At 40.3% G+C, this 13,008-nt stretch overlaps 2 protein-coding genes across 8 annotated transcripts in view; one reads left to right on the top strand and one right to left on the bottom strand.

Annotated features, from left to right (window-relative positions):
- The window catches only part of TPK1 (thiamin pyrophosphokinase 1), a 535,729-nt gene extending 526,580 nt beyond the window's left edge, over positions 1 to 9,149 (top strand). For 6 of the 7 annotated variants that reach the window (XM_059728640.1, XM_059728639.1, XM_059728637.1 and 3 more), the window contains one exon: positions 6,017 to 9,149. In XM_059728640.1, coding sequence (XP_059584623.1) covers positions 6,017 to 6,153 — 137 coding nt within the window. In that variant the 3' untranslated portion in view covers positions 6,154 to 9,149. The remainder of the gene's footprint in view (positions 1 to 6,016) is intronic. The other variant, XM_059728636.1, reaches the window with a different exon arrangement.
- On the bottom strand, positions 7,981 to 12,998 carry SEC61G (SEC61 translocon subunit gamma). The gene is made up of 3 exons (XM_006265370.4): positions 12,817 to 12,998; positions 10,165 to 10,267; positions 7,981 to 8,151 (listed from the first exon to the last, which is right to left on the bottom strand). Exons 1-3 carry the CDS (start codon positions 12,908 to 12,910, stop codon positions 8,142 to 8,144), a joined length of 207 nt encoding a protein of 68 aa, XP_006265432.1. The 5' UTR covers positions 12,911 to 12,998; the 3' UTR covers positions 7,981 to 8,141.
- Between the last annotated feature and the right edge of the window lie 10 nt (positions 12,999 to 13,008).

Below are 13,008 nucleotides of genomic sequence, written 5' to 3' on the forward strand. Positions count from 1 at the left end.
TCCCTCCAGCTTCCCCTTGCCCCCCATGCTGTCCAGCCAACCGGGAGCAAAGTGGAGTGAGGCAGGCTGTCATGCCATGGTGGCAAGGCTTAGAAGCTTTGCCCTTGCTCACCTTGTACCGCTTCTGGCCAGCATGAGGTGAGGGTGAGGCCGGCTGCCATGGCCCTGCAGCAGGGATGCTGGAGTCTTGCTACAGTGGCTAAATGCTTCCTGCACTCCTCAGGGCCACCCCAGAAGAGTTCAAAGAGTGGAGGCCATTCTCCTGTGGGAGGAAAAGAGGGGGGTTCCCACTACATGAGAATACCCCCTCCTGCCAATCAGCTAATTTCAGCAGCTGTCAAATGTCACTTGACAGCCTGCCCCCTTCCCAGGCAGAGGGCATACTGCCAAGTAAGTATTGAGCTCCTTGAAGAGTGGATGTGGCCTACGAAGCAGACTTCTAGTGCCCCCTTACCAGTGAAGCTCTCCAGCCATAATGGTAGAGGAACGTTTGTACAGTCCAGCTCCTGGGCTATTTTTCTACCAGAAGCAATTTCTTCCAGTAGAAATGAACATCTATACACAGCTGATGTTGATGCATGTTGTTTTGACATTTTGGGGAATTACATTTTTGTATTTTTCCATTTAAGGACATTTTTATTTTGTATTTTATATATTAGAAGGTAAAAATTAAAAGGTTGTAACTGGAAAAAATTGGTTTTGTCAAAATGACAAATTTTAATCTGAAACTTTTTTTACTTCTGTTTTCTGAGAATTTTGAAATGTCAAACTGGAATGAGTTTACAAATTCAAAATCCTTAATGAAACAATTACTTCTGTCCACCCAACTATAAATAGATGGGGACATAACAGGACACTAAATGATGGAAAATGTAGCCATCGGTGTGAAAACAGGATTATGGTAGCCATCAGTAGTGAGACATTGCTTGGGACTGTTCAAATTATATTGGACACACTATGGCATAGTTTTCAAAATAGTAGTATGGGAAAACAATATTGCACCAACAGGCAAATGGATCACACGTTACCTACTAGGCATTTTCCGCTTCTACGTTCTGATTTTTTGAGGACATAGTAACCTAAAATCATGGCAGTGCTACCCCAGTCATTATAAGGAAATAGGCTTGTTTTACAGAAGTAACAGTTAAAAATAAGTTATGTCAGTTCTATTACCTTTGCTAGCTCAACCCTATCTCTCCACATATATTACTGCTCATTTGCTGATTTAAAAATGTGCTTTCTTAATTACACTAGTTGAAATGTTGGCTGTGGGTGAAAGCAAATAATTTGAACTTGTCTGTTTGAACTGTGTGAATCAATAAAGTGTTGTTTTATAGCTTTTACAATTTCATTTTAGTTCAAAAAGTAACCCTTACAAAAGTTTAGCAGAGAAAGACAGAAGGCTCCCCCTAGTGGACAAGAGGGATTTGTGGCTGATTTAAAAAAAAAACACTTTTTTTGTTTAGAGCATGTTAACATTTATGTTTGAAGATGTACAGCTTCAGATTTTGTTTTGTTAAGATGATATGTTCTTCCTAATTCCTGCCTTCAACCTAGATTTTATATCATCCCCAAAGATTAAACAATAGGAATCATTTTGACAGTCTCAAGCAAGCTGCAGTAAATAGTAATAAACCCCTAGATGTATATAGAAGAAGCTCAGGACTAAACCAACAGACAGTTGTGGGGGGAGGGTTTCCCCTTAAGCTGTAATGTACAATCTGTGTGCTATACACAAAGATGACTAATTTAAACTTGTATAAGGCAGTGTAAATGTTTTATGACATTTCAGATCATAAACAGCGTCTACAGCCAACAATATTTTATAAATGTTTAACTTGATCATAAAAACTTAGAGCAATACAGTGATTTGAGAGAATGTTTTGGCATAAATGTTCAAAAAATGCAGAGCTTGTTTTAAGAGGAATTGCAAAGCTTGCAGAAAAGCGCGCAGAGTCCTTAAAAGCCCTGTTCAAGAGAGAACATTCTCTGTAGGCCTGTGTAACTAGTAGTTATATCCAACTCTTGCATTTATAGATCTCAAATGCTTAACAAAGGTGATCAGGATAAGTATACCCATTGTACAGATGGGGACATAGAGGCACTTAAAAGTGAAGTGATTTGCGCATGGTCACTGGGAAGGCTAGTGGCAGAAATAGGAATAAACCCCAGGTCTTCTGAGTCTATTCCAAGCTTTCTCCCTTAGGGGTATGTAATGGTCAGTATGCACTATCTCCTTCTCCAGGGCCAGGGTTAAACACTATTGTTCCTAGCTTTTATTTAAGAGCGTCCATACCATCCATGTTATATCTGAAACAGCCCTCAGAACTAGAACATGAATTTTGGGATATGGACTCGATCTAGTACCCTATTAAATGCCTACATTGCTGTCTGGCAGTTGGGTTGAAGGACAAAGCATTAGGAAGGCCCTCAAGTTCTTTATTCAGACATTTGATGAGACGCAAAGGATTTTTAAGTGTCTGTGTGCCTTCAAAACTATCCATCCTGATGGAGGATAAAGCCTTTTAGTCACTCACCAGTAATTTAAGTGGGATAGAAATTGTTGGGGAAGGATTTAGTTTAAAAATGCATTATAAATCTGGGCTGAGTTCTTATCTATTCCTCCTCTTGCACATAGGCAGGAATATTGCTATTGCCTTAGGCATGTATCGACTTCTGTAGGATACATGACTTCAAGGGGGGTAGGGAGATAGTCTTACAGACTTGCAGACAGTCACGAATCAATGAATATACATGAATCTCCCAGTCCACATTCATCTCTGCAGTTGGAAGTTTAGTTTCGTTTGGGCCTTGGGCAACAAATAAAGCAGCCCACTGGTTAGTTGATATATGTAACTTCCACACTTCATGCTCACAGAATGCTAAAGTTTTTTTTTTCATTTGCATTGGGCCATTTAATTGCAAATCCAGAGGCCTCCTGCTTCAGATCCAGCAGAACTGATGCATTTTTGCTGCATGAGTTGCCAGGGTTTAGAGATCAAATCCAGGGTCTCATTACTCCCTGCACATAACAGGGTTTACTTGTAACCTCCTGTGCTGGTATACTTTCTCAGTGGTTTGTGGACCTTGTGCTTATTTAATTCATCAGCGAGTGGTGCGGTGACAGATAAAATAAGTGCATCCTATTAATAGTTTCTTTACTTTGGTTTGTAAAGGAATTGTCCAAATAACACAGACTGCACAAGCTAATGTAAATTAAGGATAATTTTGGCATTCATGCTCTGAGCCATTATGGAAGCAGCTAATGATCTGTGGCTTAATGCTCTAAAACTTTTCCAGTGTCCAGGCATTAAAATTCTCAGGTGGTGTGCATTTCTCACTGCAAGTAACTCTTAAGATACTGCTTTTCTCAATGAAAGTTTTGTTCTAGAGAGAAAGGCCTGGACCTTCACATGGAGAAAGCCTATCCTGTTCTAATTTTTGAGCTGCAGTTATATTAGAAACTCAAAATGTTACTTTCCTAATATTATTTGCAAATAAAGAAAGAGTTGGTTAATCACAGAGATATTTTTTTGATATCCAGTGTGAGTTGCAGAAATCTGTTTCACCAGTAGCAGGAGATGACATGATAAACTGCTAAGTCGACACTTATTTTTTAAATGATGGTAAAAATGCCACATTGTAATGACTTAAATAAGAATTTGGCCAGTCTGTCTACCTTTAACTCCACTTTCTGTTTCATTGGACTGCTATGGTGTATCCTCTTATCCCAGACCCTTTGTAAAGCAGTCACCAAAGAGATGTTCATATAGGTGAATTCATGAATAAGTAAAACTAGAAAGGTCAAGGCCATCCCTCTTAACATAGCTTGATTGGTTTATCAAAATAGATTCCCTTGCGGTATTGCAAAGGCATTGCTACTTTATGCATTTGTACTTTGAAGTGTTACCTGAGCACCAGTTCATTGCTTACTGTTGCTATATACCAGGACATGCGTAATAGCATCAAATCAAAATGGCAGTAAATGGTTCACTGTTGAGATAATGGAGGACAAAATTTTCCTTCCTAAATTGTTCCTATGCATTGGTAAAACAGCTGTTTTCTTCCACCCAAGGTTTTGCTTCAAGACTAGCTGAAATGTTCCCTCTACCTAATTTATCTCTTGCTACAGGCCAAAAGATTTTTATTCATGGAAATTACTTCCTCCAATTCAAATGGCTTTGAGGAAAACGCTGTTTTGTACATATAATATAGAAATATATAAACATGGGTTTTGAGCAAGCTGAAGTTAAATTCTATCTTTGCCTTTGCTCTCTAAGTCAAAAGAGTTGTCATCTATTCTTATCTCACATTTTAAATTTTATTTCAAAATAAAATCTCACGTGTGTCAGTTACTGGTATCTGCTTTAAAACTGACTTTTACTGTAGTAAAGGTGAGAGTCATTCTGTATAAATAGGAGTCCCCTTAAATCAGTTGTACATTTTACTTCAAGAATTATTTAGTTACAAGTCATGGCGGGGAGGTGGGACTAGATCTGTATCAGGGACCTCCTCTTCATTTGAGCAACTTTTTCTGTACCTCAACAGCCAGAAATGTCAAGTGGCTCTTTATGATGCTGGCTACTCATCTTGCTAACACCTTCCTCATGTCCAAGCCTCCAGCTGAGGTTGTCGTGTATGACCCATCGCTGATGCCCAATGTTTCAGCTGCTGCACTATTCATTCACCAGCTAAAGGGCTGCATCTGCTTTTTCTGATATAGCAGCCCCTCCGGGGCATCCTTAGTGCTAATTTAAATGCCTGAGCAATTCAACTTAATTGTGGTACAGAAAGGGGCATCCCCACCTACTATTGGCCCTAGAACCTGAGGTATTTGCTCTAAGGTCAAGCCTTTATGGGGCAAGTAACTTGATCTATGCTGATTTTGAAATTATTCAAATCATCAGTCATTCACTCTGGCACAGTCTTCTACAAATTCTGCACAGGTGAAAAATGGCTGTTAAAAAAAACATTGAAATATCAATAGCAGATCATTAAATAGGTCAGACTGGACACTTGCTGAATACTTTTTGCAAATTCAGACCTAAGCTATGGTAAATTAATTGCTAACAGTGCTCATTTGTGAACTCAACCTCAGGTAGTTTCCTAGTGTAAGCACAGAGGTGGTTGTTTAGTCATTAGCCTGAAGTCAAACAGAAGGTGGGCAGTGGTACCTTACAAAATTATTCAGAGCAGCTTTTACTTCATCGGATGCAGACACACAAACTATAGTGGTAGTGCCCATACTTTTTGCCTGATGGGCCAGATGGGTGGTGCCCAGTCTTCCCAGTGTGTAGAGTGAGGGCCTAATCTGGCTGTGCGGGGCTTGGAAATTTGGAAGCTGGGGATAGGTGGCAGTATGGATGGCCACTGCTCCCCTGCTGCCAAATTTTCTGACCATGGGAAGCTTCGTGAGCTGGATGCCATGGCTTTAAGGGCCCCTGGACTATAGCAGTTATAGGAAACAAGACAGAATCACACAGGACTGCAGAAAAGTCCTGGCTTGAACAGTTTTTTGTCTCATAAACAAGGTTTTTCAGCCCCCTCTTCTCCACACGTACACACTGCATGGACACAAACAGTAATTACAGTATACAGGGTGGCTTTGCAGATGGACCCCACATTTCCTTTCTGTTTCTGCATTGGACAGTTTCTGGTGAATACAAGGTAAATATGCATACTTCCTCATAAGGAATGCTGAGAGTCCCCATAGTTTTCTAGCTTGAATAAGTTTCCAGTTTTTACAGGTTTGATTTTAACCTTCACTACTTCAACTCAACATCTAAACTGGCTAATTTTTTTTAATCTGCCTAACTCTTTTTCAGCTGAATCATTCCTGTTTGGTTGCACAGATTGTATAAAAGCTGCACTGTATTTTACTATGAAGTTTACAGAAACCAACGCTCATTGGATGAAAAAGTAGTTTTCTTGCTGTTGCAGGGGGCGTGGGGTGGGAAGTTGTTTTTGAAGAAAGCTGCTGTAAAGTTTTTGGATCTTTTCTCCCCGTTTTTTACAGCTAACCAGCTGCTAAAGTTTGGAACGCTCGTCAGCACTTCAAATGCATACGACAACTCGGGAATCGTGACCATCGAAACTGACAAGCCTTTGCTGTGGACAATGGCCGTCAAAAGTGAGCCAAATGCATATAATTAAGCAAATGCCACATTTTTCATTTGATCAAAGACTACATTTTTTGGAAAACTGCACTCATCTGCAGGCACGGAAGGATTATTCTTGAAGAGGTAGATTCTACTTAAAAGCAAGATTTGGGGTTTTAGAGGGGGAAAGACTGAAAGATCTTCAAGACATCAAATCAAGGGTAGTAACCAGCATAGTCAATATGCAGTAATAGGCATTTAAGATTGCTCAACTCTTTACTCTTTGTAATTTTCCTATATTGTTTGATTACTACTAATGTAAGTTGTCTGGAAACACCAGTTTTAAAAGTCACTGTGGTCAGCAGTGAAATTGTAATTTAATAGTTAAAATATTCTACCGAGATATTTTATTTGTGGCTTTGATTCACATTTTAATAGTGCCATACAAATATTTACTATTGTACTTTTATAGGAGTGAAACTTTACAGTGCGGCAGTGACCAGTTGATTTTGTGCCTTATTGTTTAGGAACTTAGGCTGCTTGCAGATGTTTAAGAAAAAAACAACAACCAACCACCCAACTTCCCTCCCCCAAAAAAGGCATTTCATTTTAAGCTTGGTGCACTCCCACATTGAGCCCAACACATGCCCAGAAGAGGCATTAGTTGGACCCAGCCTGCCCAATATGTGTATAGCTCGGGTGCTTTGGTGGGGCTTTTTTTGGTGCTCTTATCTAATAGCTAGTTCACTCCGCTTTAGATGAAACGCCAAAAAGCCCTGCTGAAGCACCCAATCTATACAGACACTGTGGAGCTGGGTCAGAGTATGCATTAGTTCCTCCAGTTAAAGCGTTTTTGTTTTTAAACGTTTGCAAGCAGCCTTGGAAGCTAATTGCAGATTTTAAAGAACAGCAATAATTCTAATACCTGCTACAGCTGAAATTATTTTAGAAATATGCATTCATTTCCGTATTTCTTTAGGTGTCAATGCTGGTATTAAAATGAATTACTACTTCCCAGTATTGAGTACTATTAAGAATTTAATAGAAGGTTAATATTCCATAATGGTGCTAGTAATAAAAAAGATTGGTCTAATTCTCAGAAATACATTAATGTAGATTGTCATTATTCCTCTGAAGAAAAATTAATTCAATGTTTTTAAAACCAAATAATTTTTTTAACTAAGTCGTTTTTAGTTATTTTTTTAAAGTGGGTTTGGAGACACTGACTGACCAACTATTTCATTTGCTTATGTAAATTAGTGCAGAAATGCATAACAGTCATTTAAAAGGTGAACAATTTTTTTAAACCTGCATTTGAAAATTGCAAAGCAAATTTAGTTGGTGGAAAGTTGTGCCCTCTTACAGATTCAGTATAAAGCCTACGGCATTAGAATCCAAATCTGAAGTGCCTTCACATAAATTATAATCTGTAAAATACATATTTATTCTTGTTTAAAGGGACAAGTAGAATTTCAGATAAATAATCCATTTATTATCACATTAATCTAAATTAAAGATTAAAGCCTTTCACTTTGCTTTGTACTAGTGGCAGCATATAACATAGGCAAATTCCTACTTTTGGATTTTTTCTATTCCAAGTTTCAGGAGTTGTAATATAGGAAAAACAATGAAAGTTACCTAATTTGTTTAAGTGAACCCAAGTAGAGCAGGTTAAAAACCTAAAAATTGTAGTAGAACACCACCATGTTCTTGGTGGGCCAAGAGCAGTGTTATGTAAAGCTATGTTGTACTGCTAAAAGGAAAAAGCCAAGAAAGCCCATTCAGACTTATTCACTCAACTTGGGGCATAACAATGATGTACTGTAGTAAAAAGAGATAAAAGTACAGTGCTTCTAAAGCAAGAACAAATAAGATATCAAGCTTTTTTTAAAATCCAAAATAGGGGTTTATTGTATTAAATAGCAGATAAAGATACATGGAACATGTGTAAGCAAAAAAAAAAAAAAAAAAAAAGCCCCTTACTCTTCCCTCCCACTATCCATCAGGCTCCAGCTTCAGTTGACTGGTCTTCCCAGTAAGTGTTCAGCCACCACTGTAAAACAGGAGGGAGCAAGATCATTTTCAAGCAGATGAATATCTTCATAGAGCCTAGATAATTTTAAATAGAATGATGGTACTATATTTACTTGCATACCACACATACCCTTTTCCCCAAAATATAGCCTCCACCCAAAAGCAGGGGTGCATCTTAAGCAAGGAAGTTGATTCTTCCTACAGTATAAAAGCATCCTACTTTAATTCCCGCTCCACAGTGCAGCAGCAGTGACATTACTATTCAAGTAGCTGAGGGAGTCGATTCACTTAATGGTTCGTTGTTCTTCACTGTACAGCTGTTAATGATAGTCTCTCCTTTTTAATAGTCTTGACATTCTGCTAATCAAGCTAACTTCTCTTAGGGCAATTTTGCTGTATGCTAGCCCCTCTTGGTGCCTCTTCTCTTATTTCACATCCCAGGACACTTTTAACTCTGTTCAAAATTATAGATCTACATATGGAGACCTGTCTTTAACAGCAGCTAGGGATTCAGTTTTTATTTAAGCAAGAAAGGGAAGGCCAGTCAACTAGACATTAGGCTCTCTCCCTATTCTGTGCAGCCATAACTTAGGAAGAAGTCTTTTTTGTTCTTCATTTTGCCTTCCCAAAAAGAAGGTGCATGTCTTAGGGGGCATGCTGCATCCAAGAAAAAAAAAAAGCAGTATATTGTGACTACGTTAAAGTAGGATGATTACCTGCTCCAATTTATTTACTCTTTATTCAAAAACATTTTTCTTGACCTGAAGAGCAGTTAGATGGCGTTAAGGGATACAGCTGACATTAAGGGTTCTGACTAAATAGGAAAGATATCTTGAAACGGATCTTTTAAGACAGGACTCCTGCTATAAAAGGTAACTGACCCATTTGTGGGCATGGATTGAAAGCATAACTACAAAGTATGGGTTAAAATAAAGTATTTCCTTTAAGTGTTCCAAAGCAAAATGTTAATACTGTACAAGTCAGCTACCGTCAACATTAAAAATATTTCAATTCTTATTTTGAGCATTTAACATCTTTATTTGTGTTCTGTTACGTTCTTTCAAAGCAAAGCAATACAAATAACGCAGTAGTGCAAAACTGCATACTGCATAAATGACTGGTTATTTCACTAATCATGTGCACTAAGGGCATTTACACACGTGCTCCAGGAGTTGGGGGAGAGGGGGTGCTTTAATTAACTGGCTTCAAGCGTCGTTCTAATTAAAGCACCTAGAGCATCTTCTGTATCAGCATCCCCACACTGAAAAATGTTGGCAGGGGTGCTTAAACTAAAGCTCATTCAAAGAGCTTTAATTAAAATATCCCCACCGCCATTTTTCAGCACAGGGACACTGATATACCAGACATTGGAGTCTACAGGAGCACAGTGATTACCATGCTCCAGCAGACTTGATAATCAATGTCAAGCTTTTTTTTTCTTTTGTAAATAGAGTCTGCTTCAACATGCTGTAATTACAGGGCATTGGAGCAGCCTTACTGCATGTGTATAGGCTCCCTAACAGTATATACTGCACTATCCCAAGTATTCAATTCACTTGGGTAAATTCTTAACTACAAATTAAATAGAACATCAAGATTAAGCAAATTCCAGAGAGAAGCTATCTGCTATACTGCACAAACACACATTGAAGAGTAGGATTTCAGTTTTTCTTCAACACCATAGCTTTTAATTATACCACTTTCTGTCACTACAAGTAATGTGTTGCAGAAATTACTGTGATTAAGTCTAAAGCTGTAAAATATTTTGTCCAACAAACAGAATCTGAAAGCAGCAACTGATTTACTGATCGAATTCTCAAATGGTTTGAAAAAGAGACAAACACCATGTAAGACTTCAGTGAATGAATCAGTATACCTGACTACAATCCTATAAATACCAAGCTAAATGAACATCTAAGCAGTTCTGTTAGTTTCTTTGAAATTAAATGTAGTTTTCAGTTCTCTCAGTGCAGTTTGTACTTTCATTCAGAAATCCTGCTGCTATCACAATTCTTGTATCAAATTTACTTACACAATTATGTTGTTGATGGGGATATGGATCAGTTTCACAAAGAATCCAATAAATCCCATTATTGCAAAACCTATTGCTGTTGCCATGGCAATTTTCTGGAATTCTGCAATTAAAAGAAAAATCCACAGGTTAGTATAAAAAGCTTAACATGTGCCACCCAGGATGTAGCAGATGGCTCACTACAATGGATGTGGAAGATTTTTCAAGGGTACACCTGTCCCACTGCCTTATAGAGCCAGCAGGCCTCCTTGGGCTAAAGAACTGCTATCAGTGCTGCCTCTTCTCTGTGGGACAACCGGTGTCCAGCCTAGGCACTATCTAGGCCAGAAGAGCCAAGGGAAAATGATTTAGCTGGCCTGTAGACCCTACAAAGCCTGCAGGGCACTCTTTTGCATTGCCTTCCACAGGGATGAGGACACAATGATTCTGTTTCCATTAGGGTTCTTCTGAACTTAATGTTGTGTTTATTGTAGGGAAGGGGAGAGCATATGTTGTTTGGGGAAAGCCATAGACCCAACGTGGAAGAGGGGTGATTGCACAGGTAGGGAAAAGTGGGAAAATGATTTCCATACCTAGATATGAATGAGGTGGGGAGGGACAGATGAGTTTGTTCTTCCAGGTGATGGGCAAGGTAGTAATGGATGGGACATGGTGGAGTTTTAAGATTCTTGGGTGCTGTTTGGGGAATCTATTGCTTCTTATGTCCTGTGTTATCTGTCTTACTGTAAGCTGCCCTAAGCCTTTCTGGGTAGGGCAGAAAGGCTTGGTATATATCTCATTTATTAATTTTTATGTGATATATAAGGCTGTCGCTATATATATAGCCCAGTAGACAGGCTTCCTGGCTTCTGTAGCCCAAAGTCCTCCTGGCCAGGTATGGCTTTTTTTCTCCCCACCCTTTAAGCCTGGCCCCTATAAGATCAGGGATGACAGCACTGTTCTAATAAACCATCAGCTCTGAGTTCCAATCTCACAAGGGCTCTTTTTTGCTGAATTGCCTTCCTCCCACTCTGCCCATCTTCCCAGCCTGGCTAAACAATGAACTCTTCAGTGATCCAAAATTCAAAAACAAATCCTACTAAAAACAGAAACTTGGTCATGTTACTAGGGAAGAATATGAGATTGCATAAGCATGTAACAATATCAGGAAGACCCAGACATGATCTGAGATTCAAGCAGCAATGTAAAAGGTAACAAAAAGGAATTTTACAAGTATGTCAGAAGTAAGGAAGAATAAGAAAACCGTAAGCAAGGTCAGCTACCAGATAAGTGTAGTCAGCAGCCAGGAGAGTGGATAAGCAGCCCAGAATACTGGAAGGACACACTCCAGACAGCTTTCAGTCACAACACCCATCTACCACTAACTACTTTGAATGTGGCAGCACCATCTCCCACAACATTATCTTCAGTAAGTTAACGACTCAATAGTACGGTCAGGTGGATGCACAGCTGATTGGATTGTCGTATTGTTTAATATCTTTATTAGTGATTTGCAAGTGGGGGACTGAGCGCAAATTTGTACACAACAAGTTGGGTGGAGTTGCAGACGTTCTGCAGGTAAGAGTTAGGATAAAGAATGACCCAGATAAACTGAAGAAATAGTTCCACCCCTCCCAAAAAAAATCAGTGAAGTGAAATTCAGTAAGGACAAGTGCCAAGATCTGCCCCTTTGGACAAAATAACTGCATGAGCAAATAAGACTGGCAAATGACTTTCTCGGATGCAGTACTGCAGAAGAGAACCTGGAGGTTACAGTGAACCACAAGCTGAATACGAGCCAACAAGTCCACTCTGTGTTACCAAAAAAACCTAATAGCACTTGTTGGGTTACCATATGTCCAGGTTTTCCCAGACATGTCCCCTTTTTTGGGCCCCCTGTCCTCGTGTCCAGGCAAGTTTTTAAAATGTGAGATGTCAAGCTTTTTGCTCTTCTGCTGCTTTCCCGGGCACGCACAGCTTGGGACTGCTTGAGGCTGGAGCAGCAGGCAAGGTGTCTGGCTGTCCAAGGTCATGTGCTCTGCACGCTGGCCCAGCAAACTCCCAGGTAAGAAAGACAGAGCATGTGCACTGCATGCATGTGTGGGAGGTGGGTGGGCAGCAGGGGCTGTGGGTCAGGAGTGAGGGGCACCCGCCGGGCTGGGGGGGCAGTGGCTTGGAAGTGCGGGGCAGAGGCAGAGCATGGGCACATCACTCCCCCAACCATGTACCGCTTCCCCCTCTCCCTCCAACCCACAGGTGTCCTCTTTTTTGGTACTGGAAATATGGTAATCTTACAAGCATACAAATCGATAGAAGGGATTCTCCTGCTCTATTTGACACTTAAGAGTCCTCACATAAAATACTGCATCCAGGGTTGGGCCCCACACTTCAAGGAAAACAACAAGAACAATTCCAGGTCTGGGAAACATAGTTTTCTTACATAGTTGGTAAGGAAAGGCTGGAATAGTGGCACTGCTCAGCCTGGAGAAGAAAAGAATGGGGGGGGGGGGAAGAAGGCGCGGGGAGAGGGGTTTGGTAACAGTATTTCATGTACATCACACGCACACTCACACGCGGGTACGTGTGTGTACAGTGTGTGACATCACAAACAAGCTCGGCTGAGAATTGCCACGCACACTTTAAAGAGACAGGAGTCCCCCCTTCAGCGGCTACCTTTCCTGTCCGGTTTGGTGCAGCGCTTGACGAGGCGGATGGAGTCCTTCACAAACTGCCGGCTCGGCTCCACAAACTGCATCACCTGGTCCATGGCTGGCTGACTATCGCTCGGTCTCTCTCTCTCCCTGCCGAAAGCCACGTAGGTCCAGACAGAGCCACCGGAAGCGGAGGCGGAAGCAACATCAGACT

This window comes from Alligator mississippiensis, chromosome 5, assembly GCF_030867095.1.
Source record: "Alligator mississippiensis isolate rAllMis1 chromosome 5, rAllMis1, whole genome shotgun sequence".
Taxonomy (NCBI): domain Eukaryota; kingdom Metazoa; phylum Chordata; order Crocodylia; family Alligatoridae; genus Alligator; species Alligator mississippiensis.

Bases quoted from the DNA above. Each gene is read 5' to 3' on its own strand.
- SEC61G (XM_006265370.4), bottom strand. From the start codon at position 12,910: ATGGACCAGGTGATGCAGTTTGTGGAGCCGAGCCGGCAGTTTGTGAAG. The intron at 10,268-12,816 runs GTAGCCGCTGAA...TTTTAATTGCAG, and splicing joins CACCAAACCGGACAGGAAAG to AATTCCAGAAAATTGCCATG.